Source organism: Fundulus heteroclitus, chromosome 23, assembly GCF_011125445.2.
Source record: "Fundulus heteroclitus isolate FHET01 chromosome 23, MU-UCD_Fhet_4.1, whole genome shotgun sequence".
In the NCBI taxonomy this organism is placed as follows: domain Eukaryota; kingdom Metazoa; phylum Chordata; class Actinopteri; order Cyprinodontiformes; family Fundulidae; genus Fundulus; species Fundulus heteroclitus.
In genome coordinates, this window is record NC_046383.1 from 10,421,237 (window position 1) to 10,445,065 (window position 23,829).

At 43.9% G+C, this 23,829-nt stretch overlaps 1 protein-coding gene across 2 annotated transcripts in view; it reads right to left on the minus strand.

The window, feature by feature from the left end:
- The window catches only part of LOC105937734 (protocadherin Fat 4), a 142,448-nt gene extending 119,011 nt beyond the window's left edge, over positions 1 to 23,437 (minus strand). Inside the window, exon 1 of one of the 2 annotated variants that reach the window (XM_021324844.2) lies at positions 17,893 to 23,437. In XM_021324844.2, the coding sequence (XP_021180519.2) occupies positions 17,893 to 22,995 (5,103 nt within the window). In that variant the 5' untranslated portion in view covers positions 22,996 to 23,437. The remainder of the gene's footprint in view (positions 1 to 17,892) is intronic. The other variant, XM_012879216.3, reaches the window with a different exon arrangement.
- Positions 23,438 to 23,829: the final 392 nt, after the last annotated feature.

The following is a 23,829-nucleotide window of genomic DNA, read 5'->3' on the forward strand; positions in this document are numbered from 1 at the left end:
GCTGCTTCCTCTGAGTCAAAGTAGAGGACTCGTGTAAACTCAGCAGCGGGGGTCATGCATAAAGTCCACAAATGAATCTTGAGTTTCAAAGACAGTTTGAAATTTGAGGCCCTTGCTCTGTTTCTGATTGATTTTCTTGAACAAAGTTGAATTCCCAAAGAGGATATGTAAAATTAAAGAGCCAGACAATAAAAAAAAAAAGAGTCAAATCTGCCAACTCTGCACCAGATTTAAAGCTTATGTTCTTATCAAAAGTTTTTTTTGGCATGGACGCTTATGTTATTTTGTGTAAGTAAAAGAATCATTGATATTTACATTACTATAATATCATCTTTGTCATTATGTTTCATGTTTTATTTTCATTATTTTCTCCATTATAATGTTTGTCACAATCCATAAAACAATAAATTATATACCACGGAGAACCAAATTTGAGATTTTTTTGAAGACAACTGTGTGTTTAGTGTATTTTATGGGTGACCAAAAATATAACAAGGATTTGAAACACTTAGCTTATCAATTTGAATGTGGAGTACATATTGAGAATTAATATTAAAACTTTCTAAATATACAAACCGAAACATTTAAAATTCATGTTTTTTTACTTCCTTCATGACAAAAGAACACCTTGTAAATAAAATATGTGTGATGGACTGCCAACCTGTCCAGCAGGGTGGACCCTGCCTCTCACACAATGACCGCTAGAGATAGGCACTGTGATCCTGCATGTACAAGGAGGTATAGGAAATAGATGGATGGTTTTGCGAATATTATACCTTTTAGTAAGTAATACTGGGAGTTTAACAAGCTGATATACTAGCTGGTTAATTAATCAGGCTTTCTGCCCCGGTAGCTATCCTACTTATTACAGCCATTTTTAGATATCAATTAATGCCATACATTGATGTGGGGTTAAACTTGTTTTTTTGTAGAACTGGACAAACTCACAGCCTCTTGGTTTTCTTTTTGGACCTGATAAACAATAAGTATGACACTTTCTTACATTACTATTTACAGTCTCTCATTCCAGTTGGAGTCATTGTTGTTAATACGTCACAGTTATTAAGACAGTTCCTGATTTTAATCTGCATGCTATCACGTAGGAACTACACCTGATTCTGGACAGATCCGAACCAGGAGGGAGGAGAACAGTTTAGTTTGAATTGTAAGCCCCGCCCCCACATCCCCCCCCAATGAGAAACCCTCGACAAGCACAAGACTAAACACGCGCCTCAAGCTGATGCACGATGCTCCGGAGGAAACAAGTCTTCATCGAGCATCGAGGGAACTTTCTTTGTTTTCTTTGACATAAATGGCTACCTCTCAGGTACAAGATATTCTCTTATGTGATTGGTCAACACTTACATGATGCGTGTCATGCTGTTCTGTTCTGCTTAATTACCATGTCGTGCACGGCGCTGGAGGAGCTGCTGCTGAGTGATGGTTCCGCACCTCGTTGTGCCACTGGCAGAGAAAAGTCGTCCTGCTTATTCCAAATTTTAAAAAAGCCTGGACTCGCTCGATTGTGCATTATATTAGTTATCTGCCATTTTCACATAACATTTTTAACTCATAATACATTGCATAAAAAACATTTTTCTTAACCAGACAAGATTAAATTCAGGTGTAGTTCGTTTAATCACAGCCCTGTGAGTAGGCCTTCTGAGTTTGACTTAGGTTTAAGTGAGGAAGGATGAGCTGCTACTGATGTGACTCCCAGATGTCCCTACAGCCATCACGCTCCCAAAACAATTCACAGTAAATGGATCAATCAGCCATAACATTCTGACCTCTGACAGGTAAACAGCTTGCATTGACGCATTCACACGGATGACACTTTCACCAAGAAAACAGCAATTTTGCAGACCAACTGTGCCCCCTACAAGGCGATAACAGCCCCCTGCAGAGGCACCTCCTTACAATAGGTCAGCAATAGTGCAAGAATATGGTGCCTCCATAGGTAGCAAACAGACAGGGTCTTATTATGTCAGTGGAGGAAGGCAAGAGACGCTAACAATCCACAGGACCTATTAAGATCTATGTCTGATGTCCTCAACAGCAGTCACTTTCAAACAACCTTTTCAAAGTAAAAGGTCGGGGCTTTTTCAACAGCAAAAGTGGAACCTACTCAATATCCTATAGTATCCAGATAAGTATCCCTGGATAATACTGGTCAAATGGGACAACTTTGAAAGCGAGCGTCTTGTAACTGAGGTCCAACATCTGTGTCTGAAGGGGAAAATGGCTTCAAAAGAGCCAAGTCCGGCACTCTGCAAGCAGCTGCTGAAGGACACAGAGAATACCGCGTGCAGTTTTACGGTCCGGCCTGCAGCGAGGCATGATGGGAAGTAATAACCACATCATTACCAACAGGGCCTAAGCCTTGTCAGACGTCAGAGGAATAAAGAGAGCATGCAGAGTTCACACTCGAGCTGCCAGTCCACGGCGCTGTGGGGCTCGGTCACACGTTGACATGCTGAGACACATATACACAAACATTTATCAGCCTGATGAAACACGAGCCCGCGTTCTGAAAGAGTGCATCTGCCCGGACACACATAGCTGCTTCGTCTGGCTGCAGGGACAAGTGTCTCTGCTTCCGCTGCCGCTCTTGCCAAGGCAGGTCAGAATTTACAGGGTTGCCTCGGAAGGGTCCTGAGAGCCTGGCTACTCATCGGATCGCTCACTCATTATCAAATAGCCGCATCAAGTGGCACGAACCACTCCGCGGGATCATGTGTAAATCTGCAAGAGGAGGGATTAGCACTGAGGCAGCTGGCATGTCTGAAGTCTGCAGGCTTTCTGCAGGGAGACGCAAACATACACCAAGAATGCAAAGACATATGCCAACTGTGTACCGTGCTTCTATAAAGGATCCTTTGGAAGGATTATGATTGAAAAAACTATGTCTACTAGGAAATAGCTTGTCAGTCAGGTGAAATTCAAATAGTCCTTAAAAAATAAACTATCAAGATCAAGAAATGACCATGAAACCACTCCAAAGCCACAGGAGATACCGAACCTTTTTAGACAGGAAAACATATTTCTGCTGCTCTGCAAAGTCCAGATCCTGATATAATTATTGTCTGTGGTTTGTGCTTTTTGTTGCTTGTTAACAAGTTTAGACAAAATGTGCTCTAGACAGTTGGGCTACGACTGGAGCACGGGCGAAGACAAAGCCATCAAATTTATAGAACAAAGTATTGGTAATTTGCAGAATTTGTTAAATAATTTACAAATCAAGAGGTTTCTTATCGGTTTAGATTATGTCTGGACTCTTCAAAAGTTTGTGAACGTGTAGATTTCCTTTTCCTTCAAATGAAAAACAACGACGAAGAATATTCCTTTGTCTGACATTAAGTTAACTTACACAACTAGAGTTCAGCACATGAAGCAGTTTAACGATAAAATAAACTATATGGTTTTAGTGAAAAGTCAACTTACAACTAACAGCAAATGTCCAGTAATGTGGAAAACTCTGAAGTCACACCTTATGCTTAATGATTTAATTGATGGGAGCCTAAATGGCTTTTTATATTTTAAATAGGTCTTAATCAACATTTCTTCTGCCATTTTTATACTTCAGCCACTAAACATAGACATATGAACCATTTCAGCATAAAAAAACCTTAAAGGATGTTCTGGTTAATCTAAAATAGGATGTTTAAGTAAATGTCATTCTTTCCCAAAGAGTTTATGTAAACCAATGATGCTCATTTGTACTCTTGTGATACAGGCGGGCCAAACAGAGACACCCCAAACGTGTGCATGTCAAATTTTCCAAGTGTGCACTTGTTGTGTAGCATGATGCACTGGCATTCACCGAGAGCTGAATCAAACTTACATATGATAAAGTCAAGACCAGCTACTGCTCATCCGCTACACATATGTATCTTTTTAGGCCTCGACCTACTTTTTTTTTTTTCCATTCGCCATGTATACAAAACTCAATCTTATGCACATATCTAACAACTTGCTTTCATGGTCAGGTACAGCATATGTTTGCTGTAACCTTACTTTTAATTTAGCTGTTAGCTTTTGCAGTCAGACTGCACAAGTGTAAGTGAAGCCTCAACAGCAGCCCCCTGGAGGAGATACGGACACAAATGTCTGTTATATCTGATCAGCCCCCCCTTTGTAATGTTATAAGAACACAATGTCCTGGGAGGCAGAATTCATTACGATCTGCCTCAGCAGCAGGCCAGCCAAGTTTAGACACTTTTGGGTGATTCATTTTGGAGTGGACGGTTTTATTTTGTTGCTTTTTTTTTTTTTTCCAACTCTGTGAGCTACGTGTCAGTGCCAGAGAAGCCAAGCAGGATAACTGTAGAGAAATGAGCAGAGGGCGCCAAGATTCGGTGGGTTGTTGAGAAAGTATACAGTAACGATGGTGTTTACGGTTGAAGGCATGTAAAGGAGGTGTGCATGCAGAAACACAAGGAATGCAAATTAAAACGGTTCATTGTTTGAAAGATCCGAACGCTGAGTCAACTCTAAGAAAAGCACTTTGTTAAATTACACCTTGACATCCCAACACAATGGATTCTGGTCAAAATGAGGCAAACGGTGAAAAAAAAAAAAAAAAAAAGAAAGGGCAAGAGAAACAAAAGACCCAAAATAGCATAATGTTAATGAACAGAATATAAACCAAATCCACGGCTTTTTTACTTTTATCCTTTAACATCCCCAAATAGTCAACTGCTAAGGATGCAACGAACTTTAATAAAATATGAGTTTTGTCAGACAAAGCCTGCAGCGGGGCAGCTCAGGTACCTCGATCATGAGCAAGAGCCTGAGTCACGTTGACTGGACCCCGCACAGCGCTGCCCAGAGCCCTCACCAGCTGCTTTCAATTAAACTGACCCAAGTGGAGAGGGGAGAGGAGGCCTGCATTCGCCCAAAAATGCTTAGCTGCTGAACAGCCAGGAGCTCTTACTGCTCCCTGCGTCTGACAGAAGATAAGTTGTTCAGAATTTGCGTAAACAAAGGCTTTTCGCTGGCTATCCGAGGACCAAACTCTTCTAGACGCCCTGCAGAAGCAACAGAAAATGTTTAATCCGTGCACCCCAGTCTACGGTGCGATACTTGACTGCAGAATTATAGCTTTAAAATACAGAGTAAGCAGCGCCAAGCACAACTCTGATCCAAGAATCTGCCTGAATGAGATAATAACCATGCAAGCTGAAGATCATACTTTGCAGTTATTGTCTCTGTGACCACAAGCTTTGTGGGTTGTTGTTGTTTTTTTTCCTCAGACATTCAACTCTCAGCAAACAACCACAGACTTTTAGCAAAACGGCTCTAAAACGTGGAAGGTCAGTTTTTGCCAGTGAAGGATGAGTTTGTGTTGAATGCCCTGCTGCACAGAAACACCTGATGAGAAGCACCTGCTGAACAGCCTAAAGTCGCATGGCAGCTGAGGAGCATGAAACCGATCATCTTGAGCGATTGCAATGTTCCAAGCCAGAATGTCACTGAGGTGGAGGTGATTTTGACATGCAACATTCACGCAGCCCAGCCCAGCATTCCCGTTTCCTCAGCAGACCGGCGTGTTTTCCCATGCAACACAGACACAGATTATGCACCTGAATGATGTGATACAGTGAACCCACTGCTCATTTCGACTCCTTTCTGCAACGTGAAGCGTTGGTTTGAGTGTGAGGTCATTTATTTAGGACCAGGAAAAGGAACTTTACGTCAAATTTAGCCACTGGCTAATTGTCTTCCGTCGTCCTTAAGCCAGATCATACAAAATCTGTATCAAATACAAATTCAAAATCTATTAAACAATGCACAGAAAACAACACACTGTCAAAAAAAGTCTGAGTTCATCATATGCATTTCTGTATTTTAATGTAGTTTTCTAACTAAAGCATTGGCAAAGCGAGGTGTGGCGGCTCCATCGTCACAAACCTGCAGGGAGTCATTGGTTGTTGCGGCCAAACCGTGATTGTTTTTTTCCAATTAGTCGGTTTTCAAAACATATTTAATAGTATAGTGGTACTAAATAAAAGTTTCAAAGTCTTTTTCCATCGAATAGTTCTATGAGAACAGGAAGGAAGGAATTTGAAAAAGTAATAAAACACACGAAAAAAATGCTACAATGGGAAAGAAACCCCCAGATGAACTTTGCAGATACAATTGTGGATTTCCAAGGCCTTAGTTGAGACCCGAGCAGCTGTCCAACGAAGAGCATGAACAGAGTTATGACTACCACTCTGCTGCACGAGTTTAAAAGAGCGTACAACTTGCACAGAAATTGACTGCCGGAAAAAGTCATGCAGGGACGTTCTGTGAGATGAAATATTTCAGCTCCTATATTGAAAGCAGCTGCAGATCAGCTGTGGTTTGGCTTTGCTCTGAATTAAGACTCGCGGAACAGACTAAGCAAGAAAATGTTGCAAGCTTAAAGAGGAATTTTTTTCCTAACACAACAGGTAGCAAATTGAAGAAAAAGCAGTTCAGAAGAAGAATAGATATTTTAATTTCTTAGTTGTATAGTGCAGCAGACCCTCTGATGCTCCTAAAATAAAAGCGGAGATAACAATGACACGGGTCGTCGCTCTCTGGTGCCAGTCTATCTTTGCTCATCTCCTGTCTCTGACACTGAAGCCCTTCTCCAGGTCTCCCCCCTCTTCCTCACTCCCCCCCTGCTGCTCTTAAATTATCTGTCCGGGTTGCGGGAGATACCCCATCCTGCTGCGGGTCGCTTGTCTTACCCCAGGCAGGGGCGACGAGGTGTTTGCATTTGTTTCGGAGCGCACGCCTGAGAACGCCGCCGCTCTCTCTCTCCGTTTCATCTGATGTCCCAAGAGGCGGGACGGTCTGGAAAAAGGGGGCCGGCTGCCCTAAATGTCACTCTGGAGCTGCCGCTGATGGACGGCTGCAAGTGAGATGTGCAAGAGAGCGGCAGTAATCCCCTTTCTTTGCTTTATTTTTCTAAAAGCGCGAGGCAGAGTCAAGTCAGCTCTGAAAACAATTGAAATTGGCTTTGTGTATTTCTGCATGTGGATAAGTTGGAGTATTTGTTGATGCTAGGGAGCTCGGTGAGTCACATGGTAGAATAAATCACCCCATAGCTGGGATCCATTATTACTGCAGGGAAGTTGTGCCAAAATCAACCCAGAGCTCTGCTTCTTTCTCTCCAACTCTATTCCTTTTACAAGTGAAAGTAGTGGAACATTTTTTTTTTCCTGAGTTGGAGAGACTTGGGCATATTTTATGGTCCCTTTGCAGTTAGAGCAGAGAAGTGAAAAAGGATGAAGACTTCTCTGAGATGGGAGTCTCAAAAGGCAAGGACTTATTTTCTTGGTGAAAAGCCACAGCTCAACTGCACCCAATCAAACTTACTTCGGTTGAGTTGACGTGAAGCTCGGAAACTTAACTTCACAGCTTCTGACGCACCTTTCTGATTGCATTTGAAGAAACCCTAAATGGCTCCCTTTTGATCACGCCTAATTCTGCAGACCAAAGCGCAAATGCAAGCCCCGCGGAGGTTACGCCTATTTCGGTCGCACATTCGGTGCGCCTAAGACTAAGGAATGACCCCCGCCCAAATGAGGCATGACAATCAAAGTCGCACTACGGGAGAAATGCATCTCTGATGTGAAAATAAACCAGATGATGCAAAACTCCGGGCAGCGAGTGCGCACAGCTCCGGCCGCAGTCATTTATTATTCTAACCCGAAGTCCTGCGTCGACTTTGCATGAGGGAGAAAAAAGCTGCGGACAGCCGACCGCAGAGCCGACAGACTTTTCTTTTAATACACGTTCACGTTCCTTCACCAGCATATTTCATGTTTATATATAGATAGTGAAAACACCGTGTGTTTCAACCTGTTTAGAGAAGTGCAGGGCTGGGTTACCACACCGAGACAATTCAGTTTGCCACAGATGACAATTCAAGAAATGTCAGAAAGTTTAAACACAAGCTCCGAACTCTCCGTCGTAACTTTGTGTACGTGAATCTAAACATTTTCCATTTAACTGTGTAGAGAAGTGGCTGCAAATCTGAAATCTCTTTCAAGCCATCTTAACCTTATATAAATTAAATAATGACAATGTTTTATTTTTTACCATAATGAAGCTCAAATTACAGAAATAGTGACTGAATTAAGAGCAATCCGTCAAAATGGAAGGCTGCTGGTCCAACTCTGAATACCTCCTCACCAACCCTCAGACTTCCTCCCTTAGTAACTCAGAGGCTCCAGGTAAACCCTACAGGCCGCCTCGGTTGTTAGACTAGACAGTGAGTAACAAATATCCAGTAAAAGGGCCTGAAACCATCGTACTGAAAGAATAATTAGCTAAACACAACACTAAACACCAATCAGGCGCAGATGGAGGCTGAACACTTTCAGTAACTCTTCCCAATAAAGTGTTTTTTCACAAGCCAGCAAAGCCAAAGTCACAGCAACAGACCATAAACAAACAGATGCTTTCCCACACCTCAAGATGTTCCACGTCTTTTTGGGGACATACCCACAGAACCAGGGTAAAAGCTAGAACTGTGAGTCTGCAGAGGAAACTCAACCGCATCACACATTTGTTCTGTTGTTTTCGTCTTTTCTAATTAAATGTCTCAGATAATCAATGTAACCTGTTTCAATACAAGCTGCAGCTTGCAAAGGCCCAACGGTGAATAAACGGTAAATGGCTTGTGCTTGTATAGGCAAGGCAAGTTTATTTGTAAAACACTTTTGAGCGATAAGACGATTCAAACTGCAGAAAGTACTTGAACAAAACAAAAAACAAACAGAGGAAATAAAGCATTACCGAGACGGAGCACATTGCAGAGGCAAGCACATTCTGGACCAACTGCAGATCCAGAATGTCTGATCGGACACCGTTGCAGTAATCGATTCGTCTAAAGATAAAGAAATAGGGCTTCACACTACATTCAGTCACGCACACATTCCCACGCTGACGGTGGTGAGCTGTAGCCACAGCTGCCCTGAGGCAGACTGACAGAAGTGAGGCTTCCAGACAATCGGCACCACCAGACCCTCTGACCACCAACAGCAGGCAATGCAGGTTAAGCGTCTTCCCCAAGGACACAACAACTGAGACGGTTGGAGCCGGGGTTCCACAGGCAACCTGCCGGTTACAGAACCTGCCATTTTACTTTTTTTAAGCCATTCACATGTTGACTTGATGGAGTAGTTCAGATCGTTGTGATGCTGCAAAACCTCTGCAGGCATGAAACCCTGACACTAGATGTAACGCCGCACACACCTTAAATAACAGTTTTTTCCATTAACAGATCATCAAGAATAGTTTTTGGTAAATGTGCGATGGGCCATTTAGTTCTTTTAGGTCAACTGTGGTTTTCACCTTTGGACTTTGCGTGCCTCTTTACCTCAGCGGAGGCAGAGGGATGAAGAAGCAGATAGAGGTAAGGGGGCAGGATCGTTTACCAATTAAGGAACTCTAAAAAGCACTGGCAGCTAGTGAAGTAACCAGAAAATAAGGTTTAAAGATCTTAATACCAAAGCTAATGTCCTGATAAAGGACTGTGGCATTGTTAATGTTCACCACTGAGAGTCAAACAACCTGCAGCCAAAGCTTTTCATCATAACATGGATTAATGCAGCAAGACAAAACCTAACAAACAAGACAAGACCCACTACAAAGTTGGAGTGCAAAAGTCAAATAATCGTCTTTGACAGCCATATATTCATAATAATCTTAATAAAACCGACTTATTTTGATTGCCATGACTGTTGCGAGTTTTCCTGCAGCTGAATGAGAGTTTGAACCTGTGGTCAGCGTGTCTGTGTGTTCTCGGCAGCATACGCCCGCACGCATCTACGCACGACTGAATGTTTATCCGACTTTTATGGAGATGGTGTCTCGTAAAAGCGCTGCGAGACGAGCCGGCCCTCCTCGGCACCGGCTGACCCATTGTCTGCTGGGACCACCTACGAGAAGCGCTGCGAGCAGATGCCTCGCCCTTTTAGAACGGCCATTTAAGAAACACTTGTCTGTCCAGATTAGCCACGTGAATTACAACCTCGGTCACGGCCAGCACATCGCAGCCTCTGCTAAAGTACACTTGGACAATTAGATACCTGAAATACTGCAATCAGACCATGAATCACAAAGCACACGGATTCAGTTTGTTCTGCATCATTCTGTTTCCCTCTTCTGGGAGCCCTGAAGTCCCGCATATTAAGTTTAGTTCATGAATCCAGGGTTCGGTTTGGACCCAAACAAAGACATGCAGCGCTCTGATCTGCAACGATGGTCGACCTTTCCCTAGAAACTGCTGTCATCGACACTTCAAATTATATTAATGCTCTCACGCAGGGACAGAAATACACAAAACCCAGCATCCGTATCGAATCATCCAGCTGTACATGACCTTCTTCTGCCGGCTCGCTGACCTGGCTGGCTGCGCCGGTTTTGTGTTTCAGCGAGGCTCTTTTTCTGTCTTCTCTACAACCTCGACACGGCCTCTGATGTCTGAATCCCTTTTTCTTCAGGGTTCGTTTTCAAGGAAATTTAGTATCACAAGAAGATCAAAGCACAAATGTAACCAGAAAGACAATTCTGAGCTCTTTGGGTCTCGCTGCTGTTGAGAAATCAGACATAGAAACACAAAAAAGCTTTCCTGAGAATAACCCTGAGGAAAAAAAGAGGCAAAACACAAAAGAAATATAAATTGGGAGGAAATAAACTGCCTAAAAAGGATTAATACTGAGAACTTTCTTTTACATTTTTCACATTAAAATAGCAACTTTTTATTTTATGTGACGCACAAATGCAAGGTAAGAGCATTAATGTGAAGTGGAGAGAAAATTAGATGTATTTAGAATCTTTTCTTTTTCGAATATATTTCTAAATAAAATCCAGCGCCACAAACAACCTTCAAATTTTGAAATACCATTCATCTGTGTGTAATCTCAGTATTAAAGCAGCTGTTCTGTTTCTTGCTTCAGAGGTTTGTTAGAGAGAATGTTAGAGAACAAACGGCATCACAGGTCACAAAGAAATTTTAAAGCAAAGTTAAGTAATAGAACAAGATCCCAAAACTTCAAGACCGAGCAAGGAGAGCCTGTATCAAAGAAGCAAACAAAAAACACCATGGCAACACTGGAGGAGCTGCACAGATCCACAACTCTGGTGGGAAAATCTGTCCCTAGAACAACTATTAGTCATATATTTTACAAATCATTTTAGAAAGAAAAAGGGACATAAGAAGTGAAGGAAGAAACCTGCACATCATCCTGGACACATAATCCCCACCGTGAAACATGATGGCAGCAGTTATCAGGCTGGGGATAAGCTTTTCTTCAACAGGGCCAGGAAAGCTGGACAGAGTTGATGGGAACGTGAATGGAGCTGAATACACGGTAATCCTGGAAGAAGAAAAAACTCACAGGCTGCAAAAGTCTTGAAACTGGGTTGTAGGTTCACCTTCCAGTGGGGAAATGTGCCTAAACATGCATAGTATAAAGCAGGTTCATGTATTAGAATGACTGAGATCTGAATCTAATTAGGAATATGTGGCCAGATTTAATAATTGATGGTAACAGATGTTCTCCATCCAATTGGACTGAGCCTGGGCTATTTTAAGAAGAAGAATAACCAAAGATCTCAGCCTCCAGATGTGTAAAGCTGGCACAGACAACCCAACACACTTTTCCAATGTTTGACGATCATTTTTAAAACCGGTTAATTGTCTTCCTACTTAACAACGATGCATTGTTGAAAAAGTGGAGACAGAAATAGTTTTTTTGTTTCTTTTCTTTTAATGTAAAAAAGTGACTTGTTGCTGCCTTTTTGTCAGTGTTGGATTATAGTGACCTTTTGTAAATGTGTGCTTCCGCCTAGTGTCTTCACAAGATCGACACAGTTTATCATTCTGCTTTAAGATTTATAACCAACTGCTGCAATTTGACCCAACATTGTGAGTTCTATTCTCAGGTTGGATGGCCTTATTTGACTACCTGCCGTCTCCATCATTGGTACATCCTTATATGTAAGGCATTTCTAGGTCTTCTTTCAATTTGTGTGAAATGATAATACAAAAGAGCACCAAGCAATATGTTCTGCGTTCCAGTGAAGGGTTCTTGCTCTCTGTCCCGAACTTTCGCACTGAACTTGGAAAAAAAAGGATTTTGCCTACCTCGATCTTGCAGTTTGATCTCCCTGAATGATTTTAAAGCTAGAATGATGTCTTAAATCACAGACTTCTTTAAATTGTCAGTGTTTTTAATTCTGTCTGAGATATTTGTGGAAGCCATTTATATAAGATGTTTTAGATGTAATGTTTTGTACCTGTTTTTTAATTTGTCTTTATTTTTATTCTTATTTATTTTTGCCAAGTCTCCCTTGAAAAAGAGATTATTAATCTCAATGGAGACTTTTCTGGTTAAGTAAAGGTTTAATAATAATAAACTACTTTGTGTTGGTCTATCACATGAAACAAAATGCATTGACGTTTGGGGTTGTGATCGTGTATAATTGATTTTGAGGAAACTGTAGTGATGAAACAGGCTAATTTCACCCATGCCACTGTAATCTCAAAAACTACTTGCTTCGCTCCCAGGACTCATTGCCATACTGCCAGATTCAGGCGCCTCCAGCGCCCTTTGAGAAAACCTGTTGCTGCAACGCTCCCTTCAATCCTACAACTTCCCAGTACCACCGCTTGACAGGTCCAGGAGAAACCTTGAAAACACAATTTTCTTAAATCCAGACTGCTCTACTGTACAACTCTGGCAACTGATGCAGGTAATGAGAGGGGAGGAGGGCCGGCTGTCAGGGGCATCCATGCACACTCCTAAATCTGCCAGGGCGAGACGTTGGCACAGACAAAAGAATAATAAAAGTCCAGAAAATCCTTGACAGGGCAGCGCAACACTTTATCTGAAAAGGCAGAACAAAAGAGGAGCCTGTGGAAACGCTTCCACTGTGTTTACTTTACAAGGGGAACAATGCATTTAAGGGAGGGGGCAAGGACTGATGTGCCACTTTGGGCCTCTGTGAGAATAACACCACTTCAATTTGATTAGAAAGGACTTCAGAAAGCTTTTGATGCTGTCCAGTTTCAGGCTACAGAGAAGCAGGGATGAAATACAAATGAACATAAACGGGAGCGATCTGCATTGTTCTGCAACTGTTTTCTGTTGTTTCTGTCAGAAATAAAGAAAGATTGGATGGAATACTAAAACTATGGCTTTTCTTTGGCATGAGCTCCTGTAAAAATCTTTTGAAATAGAAGAAGTTCTAATGGCTGGGGCAAAATAGTCATAATGAAGTATGTGACCTGGCAATTTAAATATATGGAAATATAATTTATGGAAATATGAAAGCTTTTATTGGTATAATGATGGGAAAAATGAAATGCCTCCTTCATTAAATGATCGTCAACAAATGTGACCACGCCTGTATTATATAAGCAAAGTTTTTATGCAATTGCTTTGGAGCAAAGCAATCCATACTCCTGGCATATTTAGATCTTTAATTAGTTTCATTCAACCAAGAAGTTTGTTTCAGACAGTTAATGAGACGGAGAAAAGATGATGAAACCATGTAAATGGTGCATCAATTAAAAAAAATCACGGCAGGTTTTATTTACATTTTTGAAAAATGTCTTGTTTATCACAATTTATGCCCTTCTCGGGTATCATCGGTTTTACTGTTTTCTGAGAATTTATCTTTGATGATGAGATTTAATGTCTTTAGCTTGGAAGGTCTCTTAGCCATCACCCTAATCTTTATATCCATACCCAAGTTCTGATTCTCTTCAGATTCAAACGTTGCCTCCAGCGAGAAGAAACAAGTTGGAAAAAAGATGAAAACTAAAAATAAATCTACCCAGGACATGAAAATGTTAGAGCTGTAATGAACAGGTTCGTGTTAACATGAAGCTAAGATGGACAGACATCAGCAATGACCTTAATGAAGCAACTGCTGCTAACCCAGCAGATTCACCACTGGATGGTCAGAAGCAGACAGAAAAAGTAAAACTTTTTTGGATAGGTTGAAGGGGAAAAAGGAATATTGGCGGCATGACTCAGATTTGCAAAGTTGCATTTGAATGAACCAACAGATGTCTGGAACAACATTTAAATAAAACCACTGAGAATGTTTGGCCATTTTGCACAGGATCGTTTTTTGGAGAAAGGCAAACACAGCACTGACATCCCCTGCCAACTGTCTAGTACATGGTGGAGGAGTCATAGTCGGGCTTCTTCTGCAGCCGCAGGAACCCTGTACCTTTCACTCACTGGGTCATCCATAACACAGCAAACTGCATCATTAACAGGACAATGGTCCCACACACAGTAAGGATTGAAAATGAGACGAATCGGGCCGTTGCAACTAGCCAGGCAAGGTCCAGACCTTCAAATGTTCCTGTGATCATATGGAGCAAAATCTGGTCATTTTGAATCTGCAATCAAGGAAAAATCGAGTAGTTTCTGGTGAGTCATTTGCAGCTTTTTTAAAAAAGTAAGAATTGGGATCAGTAAAAAAAATCTACCATTTTTTTCCTGTATTTCTGGTATTTGGGGATGACAGCACACCAGCCTCCACCTCAGCTCACCTAGCGGACAACACTCCAACCATTCAGATCCAACACCAGTGGTTAAAGAGACCTTCATTTTTCCTGCCGTTTCTTTGTAATTGTAACAAACTGAAGGTGATTCATGTGAGGAGGGTGGCACACAAACCCCATTCCAGTGATTTGAGGCTGCGTTACGCCTGATGAGAAACACGTGCTGTCACACCAGTCGTGGCCCTGAGTGGAACGGAGAGGGCTGGATGAGGTTCAGATGTGAATTTATCCACTGGGAGCACAGGGGGGGTGGGGGGGGGGGGGGGGGGGGGTGGAGGTTCTCTCTCGCTCCAAAGGAGAACAATACAGGATGTGATGAGACCAAACTTTTGAGCAAAATAAAAAACATCCTCCTCAGCTCCACAAATTCCTCAACAACAATAGATAAAACGGCTGCCAAGATTATTTTTTTTTTCCCCTCATCACATTTACCAAGAGTTACAAATAAATGTTAAAAGATTTATGGGTAATGAGCTCATCTAAGAAGGAATCAAGAGTTACCACTTTGAAGCTACTAAATGGAAACATCCCATTATGACTGTCTAACAGTGTGTTGGTGCGCATGAAGAGCGAAGAGACTTTTGCAGCGTATGACCCAAATGTGATCCAGAAAGAAGAACCAGCCCCGCACGGGCCGATGCAGACAACAAAAACTGACAAACTTTGGGAGCTGTTTAAGGTCACAGGTCCCGACGACGCATCCACAGCCGAGTTCATTTTCGTCCGACTTGTTTTTGAAACGTCACACATGCTGCATAGCAGAGCGTGACACGCCAGCTCTCCCTCATGCATCCAATCAATGGGGAGAAAATGAGAAACCGAGAATGTGAAAGGGTCACAACCCCTGGGATGGAAATGATCCCCCAGTTGCTACTGGGTATCCTGTGTATAAACACAGCGGTGGAAAAACATTAGTCTAAGTCTGTAGGTTTATGCTGCGGAGCTATTAGGTCTCACAGAACGAGAGGACACCAAACACTTTAAAATATTACCGGCTCATTCATGCCGAATGTTGAGCCCCCCTGCCCTGCAGAAGGGAAACTTGCTCATTTGAACTTCATTTCATTCGTTAACAACAAACTCAGGCGTGTTTTATTTAGATTCTATGTGATAGACCGACAAAGCAAACACACATTTTGAAGCAGGAGGAAACTGATACATGGTTTTCTAAACTTTTCTCACGAAACAACGTGACACGTCTGGCAGGCGTTTGTTTTCTGACCCCTTTACTCTGGTAGCCCTAAATAAAAACAGTGCAACCAGTCGCCTTCAGATGGAACTTGATTTAGCAAATTAAGTCCTCCTGTGCAAACTGATAGGCCTGGCGAAGAGACCTTTAATCACAGAGGCATCCAAGAGGCTAATGGTACCTCTGGAGGAGCTACACAGATAGGCAGCTCAGGTGGGAGAATCTGTCAACTATTGTGTGCTTGTGCATATTCTTAGTTATTTGGATCACGTAGCAACATCAAACAAGCTTAAATCAGGGGCAACCGATTTCAACATCCAATAACAGCTATTAGTTATATGCAATATTTACTTAGATTAGATTGTAGAGGGTCTAGAATAAAAGCGTTGTTAATGGAAAGCCATAAGAACACCATTTTTAAAGGCCACTGCAAACCTGTGGAGGATGAGATCAAAATTAAACTTTTTGTCCTACATGAAATATGTGAGGAGCAAACTAACACTGCAGAGCATTGTTAATTCCTAATTCCTACAGTGAAGCCTGGGCATGTGCAGCATTATGCTGAGGGGGTGATTTCCTGCAGCAGGGACGAGAACTGTGATCAGATTTCATGGGAACATGGGTGGAGCTAACCACAGGGAAAATCTGGAATAAAACCTTAAGACTAGATCAGATAACGACGATAAACATGCACCCACAACTGCAATCAAATACTTTAGATTGAAGCATATTCATCTGCTGGAAAGACTCGGTCAAACCCTAAATCAAAAAGTGAGCCTGTGCCAAGACCTATTAATTAAGGTTTGCAGATGCTCTCCATCCAACCTGATTAAGCTTGAGCTAACCTCCAAACAATAATGAGCCAAAAGACTTTCAGGTGTAATTACATCCAAATGTGGTTATCCAACATATTAACTCAAGGGTTAGGGGTTGAATACAAACGATAAATGTTAAAAAAAATACTCTACACCCCTATGTTAAGCTCTGGGTTAAACAGTCCATCACATACAATTCCAATAAAACACACTATGGTTTGTGTTTGGGAAGTGAGAAATGTGGAAAGGTTCAAAAAGCGTTAATATTTCTGCAGGCCACTGCCAGGTGGGATGTTAAAGCCATCTCTTCATGGGAGGACACAGTTCAAGCCAAGCTTATAACCAGTCCAAAGTTTAAAATGTGGGGATGGAGAAGTGAAGGTCTTTATTCTCTGTTCAGATCGACGGCCCAGTTTGCAGAAAAGCAGATTGCTATCTTTACTGGAATAAAGTGTTGGAATATCTGATATTTCAATATGACTTTTGGAAATCTTTCTCTGCTAACACGATTTTGCTAAAATATCTCAGTTTGTCAATGATATTTAGAAATAAGTAACACAAATGCATCTCCTGAGAGAAGAAACAGCTTGCTTCTTTTTTGTTGTCTTTGACAGAAGCTTGTCATAGGAAGGTGTTTAGGGCCTGGTTAAGGGTTTCTAAAATTATAAAAATTGTGGTTTTTATTTGACTGACAGTCATCCATCAGCCAACCAAACCAGGCCTAAAAGTTCTCTTATTAAAGATCAAAATGTTCAAAAATGTGTCACATAGTGAAAACTCACAGGGCAGCTCAGTTTTCTAACTCCACCCTCAGCATCTTTTCATAAAGTATTGAGAGGTCACCTAATTTTAATGGTCACTTATTGCCTGTGGAGCAGTTCCTGGTGGAATAAAGGCACCCCGAGACCACCCCTGTGCCAAAACAGCCTCAGGCGGCTCAGACTCAGAGTAATTCTGGCTCTGATATTGCATACCTGCACAGCAAGACCACACGAATGAGCCTTTTTTCATTTTGTCCGCCAATAAGAATATGTCAGTGAAGCAAACGTTACAGAAGAGCTCTCAAAGCAGACACACAGGACATTTTTTAAACAGATGGCAAAGTAAAAGGCCTTCTCACTATCCATTAGAATTGCAATATATTGTAAAAGTTATCTGGAATTTGATCTTATTAAGCATATTGGACACAACTATATCAAACAATTGCTAGTTGTTGAGTTCATGTCCTCCTCCTGCCAAACAGATCAAACAAGCCAACATTGCAAAATTTGAGCTTGCTTTTAGGTGCCTTCAGAGAATAAAACAGTCAGCATTGTTCTTACCTCAGCACGCTGTGTTCTGGGCTGGCTGACGTCTGTCTCGATGGCGTACACGTCCACCAGGTACAGGTCAGACCCCTGTTCCCTGTCCAGCTCCGCAGCTGTCTGTACCACTCCAGAGTGCCGTCCGATGGTGAAAAGGCGCCCGACGGCTTTTCCACCACTGCGTACGGCCACGATGAAATACTCCACTTTTGTTGAAGAGCCCCTTGGACTTGAGGCATCCAGGGATATGACATTCGTGCCCGGCGGCTGGCCCTCCTTCAGGATGGTTATGTATTTGGGCTGAGAGAAAACGGGTCCATCCATCCCTTGAAGGATGATGGTCAGCTCAGTTCTGGAGGTCTTGCGGTCGCGGCCGTGGTCCGTCGCGGACACCGTCAGGGTGTACATGAGTCGGGATGGGACCAGCTGGGAAGCCAGGCGAATATCCCCGCTGTATCTGTCCATAATGAAGGTGTCCACATCCCCTTCCAGAAGCTCATACTCCACTTCCCCGTTTTCACCATCATCGGGGTCAAGGGCCATCACTGTTGTCAGGATGGAGCCAATAACAATGTTCGGCTCAGCCACGAGAGCATTCTGGGACACAAAGGTAGGAACGTTATCATTCAGGTCGGTCACCCATATCGTCACGTTTTTCAAGGCATATCGTCGGAATTCAGAGGGGACTGCCTGATCTGTGGCTTTGATGGTTAGCTCGAACAGGTTGGAGAACTCCCTGTCGATGTCTTTGTTGGTGTAAATGAGCCCAGAGATCGGGTCGATACTGAAGTGGTTCCCTCGAGGAATCTGCTGAACAATGGAGTACTCCAGCTGCCCGTTTATGTCGGCATCCGTGTCGTGAGCTATGATGGTCATGACAGAGGCTGAAAGAGGAAGGTTTTCAGGGATAGACTTAAAAATGTCTCCAGGGGCAAATACAGGAGGGTTGTCATTAAAGTCCCGGACGCGAATGACCACAGGTATGGATGAGGATCGGGGTGGTCTGCCATTGTCCTTTGCAGAGATGTTGAGTTTGTAAAGTGATTGTGTTTCAAAGTCCAGCTTTTTAACCAGAAAAATGCTGCCTGTGTTGGGGCTGATGCTGAAAGTGCCGTGGTTGTTTGTGGCTGTGATGGTGTATGTTATGTCTGCATTGTGACCTGAATCTGCATCTGTGGCAGTCACGGAGGCCACAAGTTCCCCGATCCTCATGTTCTCCAGCACATCCACAGAGAGGGAGGATTTAGGGAAGGACGGGGAGTTATCGTTTTCATCCAGGATGCTAATGCTCAGCAGACAAGATGAGGATAAGGGCACAGTTCCAGCATCAGCAGCAATGATTTTCAGAGAGTAAGAAGAAGTGGTCTCATAGTCCAGTTTTCCAATTAAAGTCAATTGTCCAGAGCTGCCATCTATCATGAACTGGCCTTCCTCATTGCCCTCAACAATGTGATAATGAACAAGTCCGTTTTTGTTCTCATCCACGTCTGAGGCAGAGACCCGCAGCAGCTGAGTCATGTTTTGAGCCGACTCAGAGATGGATGCCTGGTAAATGTCTTTGGTGAATTTTGGCGGGTTGTCGTTGATGTCTTGAATGTAAACCTGCACCTTGGCCTGGTCTCTGAGGGGTTTGGGGAGACCCTGATCTGATGAGATGACCACAAAGCTGAACACGGCGGCGCCCCTTTGTCTCATCAGCGTCTCGCGGTCCAGCTGCAGCGTACTGGTCAGCTCCCCGGTGATGGCGTTCAGCTCAAAGTTGGCCTGCGGGGTCTCAAATGTGTATCTGACCTCACTGTTGGGACCAAAGTCCTTATCCTCAGCAGAAACGTGCCCAATAACCGATCCCCTCTTCTGCTCCTCCTCAAAATGAAACACATAATTAGTGCTGTTGAAGAGAGGACGGTTGTCGTTCACGTCGTCCAGGATGACGGTGACGTTGACTGAGGCGCTCAGCGGTTCCACGGCCCTGTCTTTGGCTACTACCACCAAGTTATATCGGTCCTGGATCTCTCTGTCCAGCTCTGCCTTGATGTATAGCTGCCCGTCTGGAAAAATCCCAAACACGTCACCCACGTTGCCACTGGTGATATCATACATAATCTCCCCATTGAGACCAGAGTCTTTGTCGGTGGCCTGCACTTTAAAGAACCTGCTGTTGACAGGTTCAGACTCCAGAATGATGATCTCGTATGAGAGCTGATCAAACACAGGTGAGTTGTCGTTGACGTCGTAAACGCTGATGATCAGGATGAGGCTGGAGGCGAGCCGGGGAACCCCCATGTCTGTAGCCAAGACTTCGATTTCGTAGGAGCTTGTGATGACCTCCAGCGGGCCGGTCAGTGTGATCAGGCCGTGGCGCTCATGGATGTGAAACAGGCCTTTTGGGTTCTCTTTAAGGCTGTAGATCACCACGCCGTTCGGACCTTCATCGGGATCTGACGCTTTCGCCTGGAATATTACATGTCCCGTGCTCCAGTTTTCCACCGCACTCACATGCTCCACATTGTGGAGAAAACGAGGAGCATTATCATTTAAGTCTTTCACAGTTATGTTCACAAAGGCCTCTCCCGTGATCTCCCCGGCCCTGGCTACAACCTTGAGCTGATAAAATCCTTGCTCCTCTCTGTCTATCTGACTGGATGCCGTGATCTGACCTGCGCTGTTCACGGCAAAAAGCCCCCTCTGATCCCCCGAGGTGATCAGGTAGGAAATGTTTGTGTTCAGATCCAGCGTGGTGGCCGACACGGTGCCTATGACTGTCCCAGGAGCTACATTTTCAAACATGACGAAGCTGTACACCTTCTGATTGAAGACAGGTGGATTATCCTGTGTGTCTATAACAGTCACAGTCACAATGGCCTGGGTGTGTGAGCGCAGGCCTCCGCCATCTGCTGCCGTCACCTGCAGCTGATAAGCAGTTTTCTCCTCTCTATCCAGTGGTACGAGAGTGGTGATTTTCCCTGTATTGCTGTTAATACGAAATTTTGAAGTGTCTCCTGCTGTAATTATATATTTGACAGTCCCATTTCGTCCCAAATCAGGGTCAGTGGCTGAAACTGTGGTCACATAGGAGTCTGAGGGCTCATTTTCTTTCACATTGGCAAAATACTGAACGGGGTAGAACACCGGCCTGTTGTCATTAATATCCCAAATGGTGATGTTGACATTTCCTACAGAGTGCAGAGGGGGGCTGCCTCCATCTGCTGCACGGATATGGAGCAAATACGAGGCCTGGTCCTCCCTGTCCAGCTCCACGGCTGTGCTTAATCGGCCCGACACAGCGTCCAGACGAAACAGCTCCAGGATGCTAGCAGGTGTCTCTGCGTCGAATGAGAACCGGACAGTTCCATTGGCCCCGAGGTCATCGTCCGAGGCAGACAGCAGCACCAGTTCGGTGCCAGCGGGGGCATGCTCCACCAGGGAAACGTGATATGTGCTCTGGGTAAATGTAGGCACTTGGTCGTTGACATCTGTGATGTTGACTATCAGTTTCGTGTAAGAAATCTTGGGCTGCAGCCCCTGGTCTTTGGCACTAATGTTGAGCACAATTTCAGATGCGATTTCCCTATCCAGCAAAGCGGCGCTGGTAACCAGGCCACTGTTTTCACTGATGGAGAACCAGCCCAAAGTGTTTCCAGACACCAGGGAGTATCTCAGGTTGGCGTTCTGCCCAGAATCCCCATCTGTTGCAGAGACCCCTTTAATGTAGCTGCCTTTTGGTGTGCCTTCACTGATATCCACTCTGTACAGCGTTTCCTGAAATATTGGGGGGTGATCATTGATATCGTTCACAAAAATAACCAGACTGGCAAAGGACGACCTGGCCATAGGTTTGCCATTGTCTGAAACAGAAACGGTCAGATTGTATGAGGAAATCCTCTCTCTGTCTAACACGCTCGCCACTTTAATCAGACTTAGATTGGGCACAGGAGACGTGTGCACTTCAAAGTGTCTCTGCTCGTTACCTCCTAAGATTGAAACAGATATGTTGCCATTAGCTGTGGGTGAGTCTGAGTCTGATACTGTGAGCAGAGCTACGACGGTGCCGATCTGGGCATTTTCATCAACAGAGGCGAATTTAGAAGTGGTGGGAAAATACCTGAACTTCACAACGGGGTCGTTATCGTTCACATCTAAAAGTTTTATGGTGGCTTCTGTGCGGCCTGACAGAGCGGGAACACCGTTGTCTACAGCGTGAATGGTCAGAGAGTATTCCTTCCTGCTCTCATAGTCCAGACCCTCTTTTATAATAATAGTACCTAATTTAGGATCAATTTGAAAAGGTGTGCCCTCATCTAAAAAGTACCTGATTTCAGCATTGGCTCCCTCGTCCTGATCTGAAGCTGTGATGTGCAGGATGCTCGAACCTACAGCCGCATCCTCAAACACACTGGCTTGGTACTGATCTTGCTCAAAAGCAGGGGGGTTGTCATTTATGTCCTGAATAGTGACGTTTACTTGCAGGTAACCAAACTTTTTCGGCTCTCCTTTGTCCTCCACTTCGATCAGGAGCTGGTAGAAGGGAGTAACCTCTCTGTCCAGACCTCCGGTTGAAATGAGGTGCAGGAACGCCCCCTCCCCGCTGGGATTGACCGTGATGCCCAGGTGGAACCTCCTCTGCTCGTTGCCCTTCACTATCCTGTAAGTGTTGTGATCAACTCCGTTGCTCCCGATGTCAGAATCCGTGGCGGTGTCCAGGATCACTTGTCTCCCGTTGCTGGCGTCCTCCTTAAAGGACACCACTATGGACGCGTCTGGAAACACCGGAGAGTTATCATTAATATCCAAAACCACGATCCGGACCTCTGTGGGGTAGGTCGGCTGGCTGGACAGCACCACCACGTTAATGACATCACTTTGCAAAACTTCCCTGTCAATCACCGACGATGTGGAAATGACTCCCGTGGTGCCGTTAATCGCGAAAAGTCTGTGGTTTTCGCTGAAGCGGTACGTAAAGCTGGGCTTGGTCTCTATCGTGCCCACGTAGGTGCCGACGGGCTGCTCCTCCAGGACTCGGAACTCTTGGCGGACTTGGCTGGACGCGCAGCTCCGCGCCAGAGCCCAGAGCATCAGCAGAACAAAATGAAACCGGCCAAAGCCTCTAACTGTGAGCGCCATGGTCAGTCAACCTGTCCACCTTTCTCAGACAGAGTTCATGCCGATGATGCATCAACTTTACTGAAGTTGGAGCCTTCACAGCATTGTGTCCCGCAAAGTCTCTGCAGCCAAGGTTCAATGAGAAAAGCAGCAGCGGCTCTTCCCCTCTATCCGCGCTGAAGTGTCCCAAAAAGTACTCCACAAGTTAGTTCATCCAGCTGCAACAAAATCCTCCGGATGGAGAAAATGATTCCTGCAGATCAGGAAAGTTCTATTTCAGTCTCTCAGTTTGCCTTTTTGTTTCTTTGCGTTGAAAGACAAAGCCGGGACAAAGGTTCCCAGATCCCTGGAGCTGCGTAAAGAAGTTTATCCAAAGTCACCAGCGCGCTCAGAATACGCGCACCGTCCCGGGGAATAACGGTGCTCCAGTCATATTGCGCTCAGGAGTCCCAGTAAGTTAGAACAAAGCTGAAGTGGAGCGAACTCCCTCCCATCACAGATCCCATTGGATGGTTGCTCCCCTCTCTGCCCGCCCTCTGCCGGCCCTCCTTATGGCGGCTCAGCTGGAGGTGGACGGTGTCAATCAAATAAACAGGTAGAAACAAACCCGAGACATCTGACTCATAAACAATTGGTTTTAAAGCTGGGCTGAATTCCAAAAAAAACAAATAAATAATTGTTTGTTTATCATAAAATATTGGACAATATCTATAAATGTATATTTTAGAAACTAAAATGCAGTACTTCAAGTCTTATAGAGTGCATCAACAAGCTATGAGTGGCTATTACAAAAAGGCAAATAAACAGTTAAAAATATCACTTAAGTGATTATAAAGGCAAAATTAAGGTTTTGGT